The 17,151-nt window shown below is 33.9% G+C and overlaps 1 protein-coding gene across 4 annotated transcripts in view; it reads right to left on the bottom strand.

The window, feature by feature from the left end:
• The window catches only part of LOC140779863 (protein OPAQUE1-like), a 36,430-nt gene that overhangs the window by 3,701 nt on the left and 15,578 nt on the right, over window positions 1-17,151 (bottom strand). For 3 of the 4 annotated variants that reach the window (XR_012107406.1, XM_073125162.1, XM_073125164.1), the window contains exons 7-29: window positions 14,902-15,051; window positions 14,666-14,802; window positions 13,996-14,142; window positions 13,826-13,927; window positions 12,160-12,217; window positions 11,955-12,056; window positions 10,502-10,539; window positions 10,285-10,411; window positions 10,010-10,183; window positions 9,343-9,474; window positions 7,014-7,123; window positions 6,721-6,781; window positions 5,831-6,008; window positions 5,496-5,701; window positions 4,593-4,712; window positions 3,291-3,389; window positions 2,648-2,869; window positions 1,441-1,580; window positions 1,154-1,265; window positions 968-1,024; window positions 788-874; window positions 375-545; window positions 114-266 (exon numbers count right to left, since the gene is read on the bottom strand). Coding sequence is in view for 3 of the 4 variants with exons in the window: in XM_073125162.1 (XP_072981263.1) it covers window positions 114-266; window positions 375-545; window positions 788-874; window positions 968-1,024; window positions 1,154-1,265; window positions 1,441-1,580; window positions 2,648-2,869; window positions 3,291-3,389; window positions 4,593-4,712; window positions 5,496-5,701; window positions 5,831-6,008; window positions 6,721-6,781; window positions 7,014-7,123; window positions 9,343-9,474; window positions 10,010-10,183; window positions 10,285-10,411; window positions 10,502-10,539; window positions 11,955-12,056; window positions 12,160-12,217; window positions 13,826-13,927; window positions 13,996-14,142; window positions 14,666-14,802; window positions 14,902-15,051 (2,883 nt within the window). In the remaining variant the exon portion in view is untranslated. The remainder of the gene's footprint in view (window positions 1-113; window positions 267-374; window positions 546-787; window positions 875-967; window positions 1,025-1,153; window positions 1,266-1,440; window positions 1,581-2,647; window positions 2,870-3,290; window positions 3,390-4,592; window positions 4,713-5,495; window positions 5,702-5,830; window positions 6,009-6,720; window positions 6,782-7,013; window positions 7,124-9,342; window positions 9,475-10,009; window positions 10,184-10,284; window positions 10,412-10,501; window positions 10,540-11,954; window positions 12,057-12,159; window positions 12,218-13,825; window positions 13,928-13,995; window positions 14,143-14,665; window positions 14,803-14,901; window positions 15,052-17,151) is intronic. The other variant, XM_073125163.1, reaches the window with a different exon arrangement.

The raw sequence follows: 17,151 nt of genomic DNA, 5'->3' as shown, positions 1-17,151 counted from the left end.
TGAGACCAAGTTAAACATAGCAAGCAGGCGGATATTATTGTAACATAGATGTAGAAACTGAAAAGAAGGCAATTTGAATTGTTTGAGAAGTTTGTCAGTGGGCACAAACTCACATTTGATGTCTTTCCACCTATGATAAGAGATGCTGGAAAACATCGAGAAGGCACTGACAGGAATCCATTTGATCTTAAGTTCCTTTGTAAGAGGCACAAAAGCGCAGAAGCATTGGCTAGCCAGTATGGCAAGACATCATTCTCGCTTACCACCTAAAAATATGTAAGAATTCTCGAAGAAAGTAAGAACCAGATAAGAATCTTTAAAGCAAAAAAGAAGCATTCCTAAGAGAGGGGAAAAAGGAAAGTAAATGGTTCCACCTTCAAAACAGAATTGATGGCCTCAATTATGTAGTCAAAAGTGCTTGTCCTTTCAGCCTCAAAGACTCCCCAGTGGAGAAGGCATTTATATATAAGACAAGCTGCAATTGGTTTTCCGTTTTTGAATCCCAAATCTTCTCTAATGCAGCTCAGAAGAAGTTTATGATATTCCTGCAGATGTTTCATTTTTAAACTTTCTTAGAAAGGAGATGAAGGAAAATAAACAATAAATAGTTGCCAGACTGACAAAGAAGGAGATGAAGAAAAGATAAATAACCATATAAAAAGATTATAAATTTGGAATATATAATAAAAAATCGTATTATAATGTTTTCAGGCATAATGAACATGTGAGACAGAATTAACACGAAAATTTTCCATTTTCAAATGGTTGAAGAAAAATGCTTAGCAACCTCATGTCTCTCGACGCTCATTCTTGATCTTCTTGATTCTGTTATGCTCTGTGGGAAAGGAAAAAGCTTTACAGTTGTAGGACTTTCCTGCATTTGAAAAAGAAGAAGAATGCAGGAAACAGTGGTTTAGATGGTTCCACAATCTCGGGATAAAAAGAAAATCCAGATAAGTTATCTTACCAAGGTAGACTTCTGGTTGATATCTGAAAGTGTAAGCATGGAAGCAGCCAAAGAATTCTAATTTGAAAAAGAAAACCTATACTTAGTCATTGAGCAACAGACAAATCTACAAAATCTCTACTGTAGACATCTTAAGATTGTAGTATCATGAAGCAAGAAAAAAAAGGAAACTGGAATTTTGAATACCTCAGACAAGTTTCTGACAACCCCTCCTAGACTTTTTCTAGGAGATAAGCTTAATGCCTTTTGCCTCAGAATGTGATTCTCATCTTCTAAATTTGAGAGCTTATCCTCCAAACTTTCACAACAAGAATACAAAAGGTTAGACTAGGAAATAATAAGCTTAATGAGGAAAACTATCTAAAGAAATATACAGATGTTCTGCTATTTGACAAGACATAATTGAACATTGAATCTTGATGCATATTAAGAGGTTGCATTCAGAAAGATATAATATAATAATATAATAATACTTCTGCAAGTTCTCCTGAAGCTGCAAATACTTCGTTTCTGCATCTTGCAACTTGTCCAAAGTATCATGGCTGCGTTTTCGAGCCTTCAGAAGTTCTTGTTCCATTTCCAAGTTTTCTTTTGATAGAGTTTCCAGTGCAGCCTGTAAAAAAGGGAGTTCTTAGTTTACTTATCCAGAGCTGGCTTAAAGAATGTAGACAGCATAAATTTTAGCTATATAACCTGTATTAGGGAGCATTTCACCTGTTTTCTACTTTTCTCCTATCTTATACATAATCTGTATAAGCCCTCAACACCCACACCAAGCAGACGAGCAAATGAATAGATGAGTATATATGTCCAACAGAACAGCCTATGCGTTGAAAACTAAGAGAGACCGGCTGCAAATTTTTAAGAGATGATCATACTATGAAGTATGAAGTATGAACCTAGTTCTCACTTGGAAGTATCAAAATACAAAGAAAGGATGATAGCTGACCATAAGTGGTATGTACAATGTCTTCCACATTGTTGCAATTATTTAGCATACCAACCAATATATGATCAAGTGATTAAATCTGCAAATATCTGCACTATTCAGCTGACTCATACTTTATAAAAGAAGGCTTCTCTAACATATAATGGTGATGCTTTTTATCTAGATGCGAGACAAGTGATGAAAAGCAAGAATATATGACTGACTAAAAAGGATTGGCTTGATTTGAACTGGATCGTGCACTATAAGGTTTTCAATTGGACATTAACTGAATGTTTGTTGTTATCCCTAATTAAATCTGTTTTTATGGTGTTCAGAAACTAAACAATGTTTTAGAGCCATCTATAGAATTGTGAATGTTGCCTATTACCAATGTACTTGACATCTCATCGTGCCGAACAAATTCCTTCATACCTTTGTTCTTTTAGTTCAAGAACTGAGTGGAGTAACCATGTCTATTCCTGAACTGGAGGTATTGAGTGCTCCACGATGCATATATGCCACACTTATTTTACAATTGTTTTTCCTAGTTTAAATATTAAAATTGGACAAATTAAACAAACAATTATGTATACAAATGAGAGTATGTATTCATGCACCAAAGATGACTAAGTTATTCCTAAAGGTAAATTGGTAGTTATACCACATGCCAAAAGTAATAATAATAAAATCAAAATTGCGAACTGTTGAACTAAGAAAAAATGTTCGATATGAGCTTTGAATTCTGTCTTCACCTTTAAAAAAATGTTCTCTTTGTTTAGTGCTTCCATCTCACCAAGATTGTTTCTCATAGTTTCCTGATCCTTCATTGATAGCTCCAGCTGAAGTTGGAGTGAGACATTTTTGTTGCGCTCGTTGATGGTTTCCAAATTGGCCGCATCCAGTTCTGCTTTTAAAGATTCCAAATTTTTCTGAAGCTTTGAAACTTCTTCTGCCTTGGACTCCTCACCAGTCACCTTCATTTCAAATTCCACTATTAGAAATGATAAATCATCAATCAAAACTGTAATGTGAAAATAACTTAAGTACGAGTCGAAATATATGGTCTAAGAAGGCATCCTACTGCTAGATATTCCTGGCAAACCGAGGTTAAAACTCTAAAGAGGGCAAGATGCATGGGACTTAGTACCATTGATATAACTGCACCACCAGGATGTTTCTATTAAAGGAGGCTCCTGCCAAAGCAAGTTTATGGAAGGCAAGATGCAGGTAACCTAACACCATTGCTCGGAGGGCTGTTTCTATGACTGGAAACCACACCATCAGGGTGCATTATAAAAGTCCTCATGATGAAGCCTTCTAAAATCTAAACCTTATTATAAATGCTACCAATAAAGACAAGGAAGACTGGATTAAGATTGTGACATAGAAGAGTACCCTCAATCTCTTCTCCAAAGTTAATCTCAATGTAAGATCTTCCAAACTCTTCTCAAGTTTGTTTTTTGCCTCACGCAAAGCACCAGCTTCATTTGCAGACTAGGACAATCAAAATAAAGGAGGTAAAATAATGAACATCTTCAGATTATAAAAGTGAGGTAAAGAAAAGTATGAGCTGCATACAGAAAATAAATTATTTTCAACAGAAAACTCAGAGGACGACTATGAAAAAGAAATAAGGTTAAGGGAAACGAGAATAACTTCCTATCAAGAGAAATATAAGGCTACAAAAACTGTAGGTAAAATAATGACTAATGAGATGTGGACACTACCAATACATATAAACCACTAAGGCACTAGCAAAGTATCTTGGAAAAGTATGTCACAATATAAGGTTATGGATGTACATGCATACATTAAGGATATATATATATACACACCTCTCTTTGTATGTAAATATGGAATACATATAGAATATAAAGTAATGGGCAAATAGCAATTAGCAACTACAAAAGACACGAGAAGCAATGAGGAAATCAGATTATCTTTTGAATGTGATAACTGTCATGATGACAAATCCAATTTAGGCATCTCATAAATTTACAGATCATAGTTCTTATAAAAATATAAGCTCAGAACATAGAACTGAACGAATGGTCCTCACTATACCCAAATAAGAAAGAGAAGTCTGTTCAATTTCTCATTCTGCTCATTATCACCAATAAGCATCATAGTCCCTTCTGTCAAGAGTATCAAGAAGTGTCTTATATAAATCCGAGTAGTGTCCACTGTCCAGACTTAATCTAAAATAAATCCAAGCCATATTTATGTTCTAATGATTTGAAGACCTGAGTATCTTTACTTCAAAGGCGTAACCTTTAACTGACATCGAGAAAAAGACAACAGCATATACTTGCGGACAATTAGCCTTCAATATTGTGGTGCATATTTTTGGAGGTGCTAATTAATTTTCATATAAATATAGATATAGTTATTCACAAATAATATGTAATCATCAATGCAAAGTTGTGTGCACTGGAGATTTTGGTAGCGAAAGGATATATAAAGTTATAAGCTATGAATAACCAACAACCAAGGCCTAAGAAAAGATTACATGTGGATTCTGCAATGATATCTAGTCATGTAGATCAATAGAAACACATTGGCTTAGTTTTTCATAAAAGTACAGTGATTAAGATGAAAGAGAAAAAAATAGCTATCTACAGCCTCATCAAAGCATGCTGCTTATAACAATAAAGAAAAACTATATAAACATTGTACACTGTTGGAAGCTGTTCTTACGAATTTGAGCTTCCGAAGTTCTCTTTTGGCAAGCTTTTGTCTCCAACCACATTGTACAGATAATGCTGCTTGTCGGTATTGATGATAGAATGTGAAGATCTGCCACATCCTCCATTTTGCCTAGATGGTGAAATAATTACTTTGATATCATAAAAATGATGAGTACTGCTGCTAAGAAGAATGAACATCCAGAACCATAAAAAAAAACAGTACATCAAACATCATTCTTCAGCATAATTAAGCTGAAAAATACACCATTAAAATGTAAGGAAACAATGATATTTTCACTGGAAATCACCTAATGGTTTCAGAGCACTTATATTATATGGGATGAAAGATACTCCCTCTGTATTGATGTGGGTAATTCACTAGCCGTCTAACACAATGTGTATTGACATGTGCCAACAGTACCGATGGAAATCCATCATCCATGTTTCTATTTACAAAGTAATAATGGAGTTCTGACAACTTACCCAACATATTTTGGTTATAGCTTAAGTGTGTCAGTTTAAGTTGCTCGAAACCTGATTACCAACTGACATTGTGCCTGTTGGCAAGATAGGCATTACCTAGCATTGTGTACCATTTGTGCCATGTGCCCAAGTTTACCGACACTTGGGATCTTCAAATCAAGGTTCATGCCGCCGCATGCTAATGGCTAAGCGGCACACTGCATACCACAATTCTTATGTTTAAGCATTTCCAAAAGCCATTCTTAGGAAAGGCAATATGTTATTTAAGAACAAAATAAATTCCCAACTTAGCAAGAAGTTATATTCTTTCCACATCAAGGAAAAATAGTTAATCAAGAAACTCTCCACTCAAAAGTAAAAATAATTCAAACAAGGGATCAAGTATGAAAACCATGACCATTTTGATTAGTAAATCAACAAAAAGGCAAACCTGGATAATAGTGGCAGCTTGATGCTTCTTCTTGTGCATGACCCTCTTGCGAACAGAAAGACCTCGAATATTAGATTGAATGACAAGAACTGCATATTGGACACATAAATATGCACGCTGACATATCCATCTTCGAGCATACTTTTGTACTGAAAGAGCTGCTGCTGCTTGTCTTTTGACTGTGTATATTCTTCGAACAAAACAACCTAAAAGAAGTAAAAGAACTTGAAGCAGAGCTAAAAATAAAAGTTTTGGCTCATGATTTTTCTAGCTTGTAAGTTCTGATTACTTGAAAAGAGAATGAAGATATAAGATAATGTTTCTACACAATGTACCGCGGAAGTATGCTTGAAGGTTGATTGCAGACTTCCTAGTTATAAGAAACTCCTTACGAGCCATGAAGGATCGTAAATGGTCCTGAATAATCCTTGCAGCACTATCCAAAATCTCAGAACGTCGAGAATCTAAAAGTGCAATCTGACCAGCCCTAAGGAAAACCTTTGTCCTGCCAAGCTGAAATATTAAGTTGGTTAAAGTGTTTCTTTCATGATGAAAATATTTACAGGGTGAGTATAAATGTATAATAAAATAGAGGACATAGAAACTCAAGTTCTTATATAATCTTGACTCTTGAGCTTGCAAAATGCAGATGCTTTACCAACCTTTATGTTTATTTCTGCATCTAATCCACAAAAAAAGAAAGATAACTGTATAAACATGGGCTTACTGCAAGTTGTAACTTAACCAGATGGTCTTCCCAGCTCTATCATTTATGTTTATTTCAGTCTTTAAGACTTCCGCATAATTCCTTCAGCTATTTCATTGGCCATCTCTATTCTCGATGATTATACACCTAATAATACAATCAATAATATGCCCTTCATATGTCAATGAAAACCACTTTCTTGCTAAGTTGTTCTTTGCCTTACAAGGGTTCTGAGTTGAAATATTTTACTCTCTGATGCATTATGGAACGTGCAATTAGACTGGAGTGACAAAAACCAATCTAACTACATGTTGAGGATCTCTGAAGAACTGAAAAGATGGTCACATACATACTGTATTATAAAAACTGTACAATGAATTAGCATCAAAAGATCTTTCCATTTGAATTAAAAAAATGCCTTACACATACGAACCCACCAAATTTTCTACAGCATATTGTGATATACGGACAGAATATACATGCAACGAAACTTTCAAGACAAATGAAGAGAAAGCATACTTGGAAATTGTCGAGCTTTAACTTCCTTATTATTCTCTCTGTCAAGGACTTATCATCAAATCTGAAAGCAAAAATAAATTATGAGACTTACAGAATGCATATTTCCCAGAAATATATTGGTTAAGTTGCTCAAAATTGAACAATAACGGTGTAGGCATAAACAGAGTACTGCACTTATACAGGCAAAAGTTAAAGGTGATTGTAAGGAGATGAAACTCTAATTCAAAACCTAACAGGAAATTTTCTTCTGTTGTATGGGATGGATGTAACCCATGGATATCACAGTGAACTACCTTTCATCCGTAAGTTCTGGAGCTAGGATTCCAAAACGATCTATAAATTCAGAGAATGTCCTCCGTGTTGGATAACCAGCAAGGCTAATCCTAACAGCTTCAAGCACACCCTGTATCAAAGCAGAAGCCAGAATTGTATAAATTGAAAAAAAAAAGGTCATTAAAGGAAAAAAGAAATAGCATAAGATGGTAGGTTTTAATAATTCTGAATGTAGAAGCAGGAAAAACAAAGAAATGTGAAAATCGCTTTCATCATTCCATATTCATGCTGGTTTGGAATCATCATTACCTGAGGATGAATATACTCCTAAAAAATCGAACATGAAATTGCAGAATGTGAACAAGGGTGGATCATCATATATTAAGACATATGGACAAAAATCAAACCATAATTAGTTGACAAATAATCTAGATAAATAAGTTGATTCTTTATAAATATAAGAAGGAATAGTTACCAACCTGTCATTCTTCACTGAATATTAAAACAAATTTGAGTCCCTTAATTATAGGTATGGTACAGATGGCCTAACTACGTAAAACAAACAACTGACTAATGAAGTAGTCATCCTAAGAGCCAAATATGCTAATCAATCATCAATCTATATAACACTCTAAAGTCTAAACTATACATGCCTGAACTGTCTTACCTGAGTCCAGTATGGATAAATAAGAACTCACTAAGCAAGTAAGCAGTTGTGAGAAATTCAACATCTTTCTTGTAATCAAGACCAATATATTCATTTAAGAGGCATGCAATGTCAAGAATCAGATTATGATCAATATAAAGAGAAAAATTATTCTCTTTTTGTTGTGCTTCTTAAAAGAAATGTAACCTAAAAGGCTAAAACATCTATTTAGAGCATGGTTCCCAAAATCAATTGATCCTGAGTTGGATCGGTCACAACCAATCCTGATCTTGACTCGAAACCAGTCTAGTACTGGTTTCGGTCTGGGATAGGCCAATTTTGGCTATATCAGCTGGATCAACCAAAATTTCGGCTAAAATTTATTTTTTTCAAGGTTCAAGTTAAATCTATAATAAATCTAATCTAGGAGACATTAATAAATTATGCCCCCAACTGTCTTCTTTTTAAGTTTTCATTTTTCACCCTTTATCTCTCACACATACTCTCCTTCCACCCCCTCACATTTCACTGAGCTTATCCAACGGCCGATTTGGTGAGCCCCTTCGGCTATTCTGCACTCTGGTGAACTCGGATGAGTTTTTTTTTTCCATTTCTCTACTCTCTTTCTCACCCAATTTTTAACTTTTCTTTTTTCTTACTGCTACAAAACAGTGAAGAGAGGAATCTTTCTCTCTTCACTATTACTCTGTAACGGTAATTTACGTGCATCTAAATTTACCAAATTCAGGTCGACATTCATCATGGTTTTGAGTGAGTTTTTTTAGTTTTAGGTTTCATATGTGACTACCTTTTATTTTCTTTTTTTTCTTTTTTAAGAAAATTTTCTGCATGTTTGAATAATATTTAGAATTTTATGTAATTAAAAAATAGTCTATTCGATACAAGCGGCTGATACGACTGATATATATCATTTTTTAGCAACCGATCTCGATTGCAATATCAAGTTTCATAATCTTGTTTTAGAGCACATATTGTTAAACTTAGTATGACAATATTTGGGATTATAGGCTCAGTTGCTGCTGTCATCGTTGTTGTAGTATGACAATATTCATTAACATACTTGCCCCGCTTCATAGATGTCTTTACTGCTGTATGTTTGACATGGTGAAACATAGGCCCATACATAGGTCTGGTAATCAGCTCCTATTTGGATCAATCCTAACTAGACTGATTATTTGAAACAGCAATCCAACCCAACTAGTAACCGAGGGTACCAGTGGTACTGATCAGCCATTACCTCACCAGAATCCACTACCCCACTATATAAGTGAAGAGGTGTTGGTTGGAGAAAAAATCTGTGTACCAACTAGCTTTTATTTAAGAGCTCATATTTGAATACTTCTATCTGAATATTCCATATATGTTTGATTTGTTTCTTTCTATATGGTATGCTTACCACTATTATTTATCTGTGGTTATCCTTAATGTCAAGTAAATATGATTCAAAGTTATCTTTCTTTCCAAGAAAACATGCAGCACATACTGAAATACATAAGAGTGTATATCATAAATGCTGATAAAAGAGTATGCTAAGAATTCTAAATAGTCAATAAAAAATAACCAAGTGTGAATCTTGAAATTTCCTGCCACAAATGAGAAAGCAATTTTACAAGAAAGCTGACATGGATCAAAAAGGAATAAGAAAGTTACAGTGTTAAACAGATAGCTTTTATGACACTGACCCCACATTTTAATTGGTGCAGGACACTCCAGTTTTCAAAATTTTGAGGGCAGTTCTGAGAGTTGGGTTTTATACACCGAATATAATGAGGCTCTGTTGAGTTGAGTATTTCCATAAGTGCTTGAAGCTGTTGCTGTGGAGAGTGATAAACATAGACAACTTATCAAAAAATAATTTGGTGAAGAACTTTGAGAGCATGGTAAACTCGTAAAACTTAAGAAAAAACTGAAGTTACAGACAGAACTTTAAGTACACACTATAAAGCATAGAGGATCAGCATAGAATTATAGCAAGGAGCTCGGATGCTTGATGCATAGTATATTAATGCAATCTATTAGTATCATCAGCACTAAAGTTTTGAGTTTCATATAGCAGAAGAAAATAACATTTGCTACAAGAAACCTTCCGAGTTTTTCTGTTGAAAATATTTGTGTAAGACATTACTTGCTACTGAGTTATACTGCTAGAAACAGTATAGTATTGCACAAAGACTCAACTGAAGCAAAATAATAATAATAATAAAATAGTCTCTACCATAAAGTGACTAAAAGGAAAAAAGAGTTGTTAATAAAAAATGCAACGTCTATGACAAGACCCATCAACATGGATGTAAGTCAATCATGCACGTGACGGAAGAATAAAACCCAAAGAGATGGAAATTTTGATACCTTGAATCTAGAAGCTACAGAGGAAAATTTGTAAGATGATCTTGAAGGTTCCTCTGGTGGTGAAGCAAAAAGTTCAGAGATGAAAGAGCATTTCGAAGAAGAGAGGAGGTTGCAGTGCTCTTGAACAACATAATCTCGATTTTTATCCAGAAAAAGATCTGTTTGATATGTCACCTACAAAGAATAAAAAACTTGGTGCCACATCTCTGAATCTATCTTATAATAGCTTCATTTAATACTTTTGCCTACATGAACAGCTGATTCATAGGACATGCCTTTCCAGCATAATGAGATAAGGTAAAGTTTGTTTCTGAAATCTTGGGCTTTTCTAATCTTGGATGTCCTCGAAAGTGTTGGAACAGCTTTGTTGAAAATGTTCCATGTGTTGCTTTTGGAAACATACTGCATATCAAGGCTTGAGAAATATCAGCTTGTAACATCTTCATTAAAATAGAAAAGCAATAAAAGCAAGAAAGGTAACTTATACTTTACCATGCTTCATCCAAGAGAGAAATTATTCCAATTGGCTTCTGCAAAATGAAATTGCACCAGCATGAATCACCTGTGAGACAGTAAGACTTACTAGAAGATGACGAGATTTAGGTCAAAGTACAATGATCGATCAATTTATTTGGATTAAACATTCAGAAAATTGGTTTGTCAATTCTGCTGCATAGCTGTAATGAGATACTACTGGACAAGTGGTGTGAAGCTCATACAACTAAGACAGCAAGAAAGTGCTTCAACAAAGACTCTTCATTTCATGTTAAATTCTTAGCATTAGAGTTTGAAATAACAAAATTCTGTGGCCAATGTACTTATTTAAGTTTTTTGAAGGCCACTCTCTGCCTAGACAGCTAGACATTGCCGCAAACTTTAGATGGTCAATATCTGCTTCAAGCATAATCACATTCCCTTCTAGCTGCAATTCCAAGCATCAATTGGAGTTAAATGCAATAACAAAAATGTAGGGACACATCCTAGCTACATTCCCTATCTCTAAGACACAATCTAGTATTCTGGAAATGCAAAGATAGTAAATCAGATATCTCCACTAACCCATAGTAAAGTTGAATTAAAATCTCCCTCGATTTAAGAACAAAAAAAAGCATTACATTAGCAAATTATTCAAGACTTCTAGACACCAAACTTTGCAATGAAAGTGCACAGCTGACTTCAGAAAATAACATGTTTATGTGTGTAAGAACCCCACATGCATGGCTACGTTCTTGCAGAAAATGTCTACCATAATCATGTCCCACTATATATTAGACATTCAATTTTAGTAATAACAAGTTCATGGCATTCACTAGGGAAAACCTGACTAATCATTCACAATCAATCCAGAACTGCATGTCCTTGTTTGGAATAGTATAAACCGAACATAAGAAGATAGGAATCCAAGTTATCAAGAAAAATATACTAACTTTCTGCATGACCATACAGTCATATTAAGACATATGCATATCCACACTCCATGCAGAAAGCGCATTTGGCCTCAAAAGTATGGAAATTGGAATGATTCTACAATGACCAGTGTGCCCCAAGATCATGTTACATTGTAAATCTATAGAAAATTGGAACTGAAAGCAATTTAATCAAACCAGTTGTAGTATCCTAGTCCCCTGCATCTTATGATCATTTAATGTTGCAATATGATCAAATAGGTCTGTCGTTCTCAGCACCTTTTTCCATATGGAATGCAGGTATATTTTTCTTGGTATTAGCAATGAATATATAAGAAAAAAGAGATGCAGAAAACAAAACTTATTTGACGAAAGCAAAGTGAAAAAAAGAACAGACATTAGTCGTAATGAGTCATATTTACATATTCCTAAGACAAACTTAACATTGAAGCCCAGGCAAACAATTTCAATGAACTATACTTAGTGAGTTGTCAGTCAAATCAAATAACTTGACAGCCTTATTCAGGAGAAGAGAAAACCTTCTCAATCAAATCTAAGATATCTTGGTTATCGATGAAGTCAATATAGCTCCAATTAATTTTTTCTTTTCGGTATTCTTCCTGCTCCATCTTAAATACATGCTGAAATGAGAAAGGAAATTAGAGAAAAATGTAAAGGTAAACTAAAGGACTTTGATATCAATTATTAGAGAAACAACAGATAAAACAACAAAAAACTGCAAACCTCATTAAAATGTTGCTGAAGCTTCTCGTTTGCAAAGTTAATGCAGAATTGCTCAAAACTAGCAAAAAAAAATGTTCAGTTCATTCAAAATATAACAAGAATGGAAAACAAACAAATTCCACCAAATAAAGAAGACTATGCTCCATGCTCAAATTTACACTAGATCTATATAATTATTTGTAACACCAAATTTTACAATCCATCTAGAGTTAATAGCCTGGACAATTACTCTAGCTGTTATCCAGACCGGATAAAGTATTCCTTGACCACATACTTCATATGCAAGTCACCATTAATGAGTAATGTTGTAGAGGATTGAGAGTTAGCTGATTTAATTCATCAATTGACACAATATATGATTAAATCTTAGGTATGGATTAGCTTTCTTTGTCACGTAAACATCTACTTATGAAGAAGTTAGAACTTAGAAGATAGGTCCCTGTTTCAACCCAAAACTATTAATATCTATATACAATGGCCAGATAAAGGAAGATAAAAAGGATATCTTTACTTGAAATAATATCCCTGTCATTAGAAAATTTCTTAATGTGCTTCCTGATTATTTTCCAGGGATGCTTAATGTCCATTTTGTGTGCCAAGCATTGTACAAATTGAATAATAATCACGATGAACAAATAAACAAATCTCTCTATCTTTCTATTAATTATTAGCTCACTGATTCTCTTCACCATAATTAAATCCAGTACGAATAACCATTGTGGCACCAGAATTAACTTTGAGATTTTGATAAGTCTCCTTATTTCAGGTCAAGACCCCCAGATTAGTAGGGTGTTACTTGGTTCTTGTTTGGTATAATCAAACAACAAGAGCTAATATATTGTGTCTCCTCATTTTAAGCTATTCATCTACTTTCCAGGAACTCTTAACAGTAGCATCAACCTTAAATTTTTTTATTTTAATGTACCAAAAATGCCTCAACTAGTAAGTGCTATTCATGCACACACACAAAAAAAGCACACTTTACAATTCATGACATTCAATTGACTATAGCATACAAAAGGATATTTGAAATATTAAAGAGGTTTTACTAGAATAGCAGCACTTTTGTATATCTTTCAGCTGAGCTGATTTCAGCTATTGGGATTTTAAGGGATCCTCCATATCCAAAACATAATTTGCCACTCATCTGCACTACGATCACCAAGTAATTCTGCTCGTTGAACTGGGTTTTTTCACTAATATACAGCTATTGGGACGTAAATCACTTGTCATTGATGGAGTACTTTCTTTCCTATCAATCATCCCAAGGGCAAAGGTATACAATAAAGATTAAAGATATTATCAACTACTCATTGATACTTCTAGATAACAAATTACATAAAGGTTTCAAATAATTCAATGGAGTGATGGAACTAAAACAGAATCAAAATACATATACGTGTTCCCTACATACCAATCATCTATCTCATGTCACAATATCATCATTGCATGCGAGGAAATGAAGTAATTATTAAAGCATCAATAATTGATGAATTATGACAGACTGAAGCTAAAAACTAACAAGTAACAATAGATATCTACATATATGATTTGGACAGAAAGTATCATCTTCCCTAGAGATTAATGACCTCAAGAAAATTATCCACAAAATAATGTTAAAAGGGCATAAAAGAGTTCAGACTAGAGAATTGGCCAAAAAAATGACCTGTTATGTTTAAAGCACTCAAAACCATAGATGTCCAAAACTCCTATCTGTAGTCCAGAATCTAAGTCTTGTCCAACTGACTTATTGATATTGTCAACAAGCCTGCAATAACCACATAAGCTATAGTAATTGCATTTCCCATGAATACATTAAGAAGGAAAAAGGTGTACCAGTCAAACAATCGTGTATAAACAGTCTTAGCTAAAGCATCACGACTAGCTGCAGCAGCAGAAAAATCAAGTGCTTTAACAATACTTCCTTCACGAGTTTGTATGGTACGAGAACACAAGGTTGCAAGCAAAAGACTTATGTCGCACCTATGGCAGGAAAAAGGAAAACAGACATAAGAGGGTGGAGCTCTACAATCATCAGATGAATTCTAAGCTAAACAAGTATTTAGAGAGATAAAGATGTCCATAAATTTAGAAGAAGATTTTCAGTAATCAGTATTGCTTGGCTTAAAGCAGCATCTAACAACACAATGAGGAAGAATAGGTAAAAGGAATGAACTTTATATTAACACAATAAAAGAAAAGCCAATGAATATTAAATTATATTGAATATCCAACAAAAATTTAGGGGGAAAACTGAATATTTAAATACGTAAAAATCACTAAATAAACAGAACTAATACTCCTTCAATCCAGTATCATATAACTTGTAATCTTGCATAAATATTTAAGGGCAAAGCAATAATGCAATAAGTTGCTAGGAGAGTTAACTTGGATAAAATTGACAAAAATATAAAAATGAAAAGATACAACAGAATATGCATTTATTGAGTCTAGTTCAGAAGATCTATGGAAATAATAAAGTTCCAAACCAGAACAAATCACTTACATAAACAATTCAGAAGCCATCTGGAGGTGAAAGTTAGATTTTGCATCCTTAATGACTGAAGAATCATGTCCTTCTCCAGGAGAAAATTCAATATTTCCTAGATGAAGAATAGCAGCCAGAGTGCGAAATATGGCCTCCTGATAAATCAAGAAAAAAGGCAAGCCTAAGACATAAATCAGAAGGATGGACATTTCTTCACAAAAGATGTTTGAAGTGTGGAACTGTAAACTTTAGACCTGTTTGACAAGACTTATGCCAACAATATTCATTGCTCTCCGTGTTTTCAAGTATTCTTCCGCACTAGTAACGCCTGCTAACTCATATGTCTTGCTTTGATTCAAGTAATGGAAGTTGCTAGGGTGGCCAAGCTTGTATTTTTCTACATCCTGGAAGAAAGATTACAGCAGAGAACGCCAAGATCTGAAAGCTTAAAAGGTGTGTACTAGCATTTATGTCAGAGCAGTGAGCTAATTAAATGAAGATCATGAGATTAATTAAAGAACATGAGCTTTAGTTATCACAAAAAAAGTGGCCAGACCTAGAAAAATAAGAATATGATAACCTAACGCAGATGCATTAATGTTGATCAAACCAAATTTCATGAGCATCAGAAATAGACTAATCACTTTTATCACATGAATATACAAAAAAATACTCAATTCACAATGCAAGGGCACCAATCTGGCTCAATAAAATAGAGCCACAAGAAGTATTTAACATCTAAAGGACATAATGCTCCTATATGAAAAGAATGTTTTTAATCACACAAGTAGAAGTCAATACTAAACTGTTTTCTCATAAGACTTAAACTCAACAGTTGGGAAACCAGTCTCAGCTTCACATAACTACATAAGTATCTAGCCTACCAGGTTTTCATCTGACCTAAACCAAAGAAATTTACACTTTTTATATTTTCTGATTTTCTCTGCCTGATCTGCCTACCAAATTATTAATGATGATGAGAAAATTTGTTGTGCTCACTGCTCAGTAGCAGTTTTCTGCTTAAACATTTTAGCCAAGACCTATGGAGGTTTGCCATCATAAACAGGAATCTAGGCAGATTGTCCAATTCTCGATTTGGTAGATTTGCAGCTTTGCACCAGAATTCTGCATTTGGATCAGTAGAAACATCACTGAAGCACAAAAAATATTTCATTGTTGTATGCCTTGGTAAGTGTCTAAGTTTTTCAATGGAAACATAAGAATAAGACCCTCAATAGTGAATTTCTAAGAATCAAATGTTCATAAAATTTAAATAATAATGCACAAAAGAATTTAAAATTCAGTTGTTGGAATTTGGAAATTTAGTAACAAGTAACTCAAGGGAAAAGCTAATGAGATTTTAAATTTTGAACATTTGGATCTCCAATCACAGATTTATACTATAGCTACTTTTAATATAGATTTACAGGTATTCACGATGTTCACACGATGGCACAACAGGACTAGGGGGTGGGGGCGAATAGATTGTCATGAATGAAGTATCTCTTCTAATGTAAAGAACTATTACAATTTTGATGAATTCCATCATGTTTATCCTTTGCTCTTAGGTAACCCCTATACTTCTTTTTTTCAGATTGTTAATATCCTTTTTTGCATTCTATCAATAATTTCGGCTATACTTCTCATGTTTCCATTGATAACCCATCAACAAGAACTATAGAAACTTCAAAGGGACGAACTAAATAAACTATAATTTACTTCAACTCCAAGCTCTTCTAAAGTTTCTAAATCCCAAAAGCCTACACAAAAGGACAGTCAACTTTCCAAAAACATAGCTCGATGGCTTTATCTTTTCTAACCCATCTGATATGTGAATCTTGAAGAATTTTGTTTTCCTAAAAAGGAATTTCCATTAGATATTAAATATCCAAATAGGCAAAATTTCAAAAGTATCACTTCTTTAGGTGTGTCTCAAAATAGCTGATAAAAAATGGTCAGCAGTTACAGCTGCAGTAAACTGCTGAATCAACCAGTGATTTTACTGCATGCATGGAAACCGCTGTCCTGGGCGACAAGTTTTAAAATGACAGTTTGAAATTAGTGTTAGCATCACATAGAATGGCAAACTCTATAAGGGTTTTAGTCCAAAATGGTCAGTTTTAAAAAAAGGAAGCCACCTTGTTTTTCATAACATATCAAATTGGATGACGATTTCTTACAAAATCACCTATTAGGGTAATTAATTTCCTGCAAAAACTTGATTTAAAAAAGAAAAAGAAAATCTTGAATGTAAATGCTTTAAACTCACATGAAAATCATTAGATTTAAGGATCTAATAGAAACTCTTGCCATATTCACAAGTAAGGTACAAACTTTAAGAGGGTTGGTGTTAGTTTTATAATGGAAGGTAATATTCCTCAACGCTTATGTGTAACCTTCTCACTTTCAGATATGATCTAACTCTAGTTACTAACAACGATGAAAGCAAAAAAATAAAAAAGAATAAATAATCTTCCCATTGCTTTACTGCAATAGACAAAGCC

Source organism: Typha angustifolia, chromosome 15, assembly GCF_048772165.1.
Source record: "Typha angustifolia cultivar Huaian chromosome 15, ASM4877216v1, whole genome shotgun sequence".
In the NCBI taxonomy this organism is placed as follows: Eukaryota; Viridiplantae; Streptophyta; class Magnoliopsida; order Poales; family Typhaceae; genus Typha; species Typha angustifolia.
Note: the sequence above shows the minus strand (reverse complement) of the source record. Positions and strands in the feature narration are given on the sequence as shown.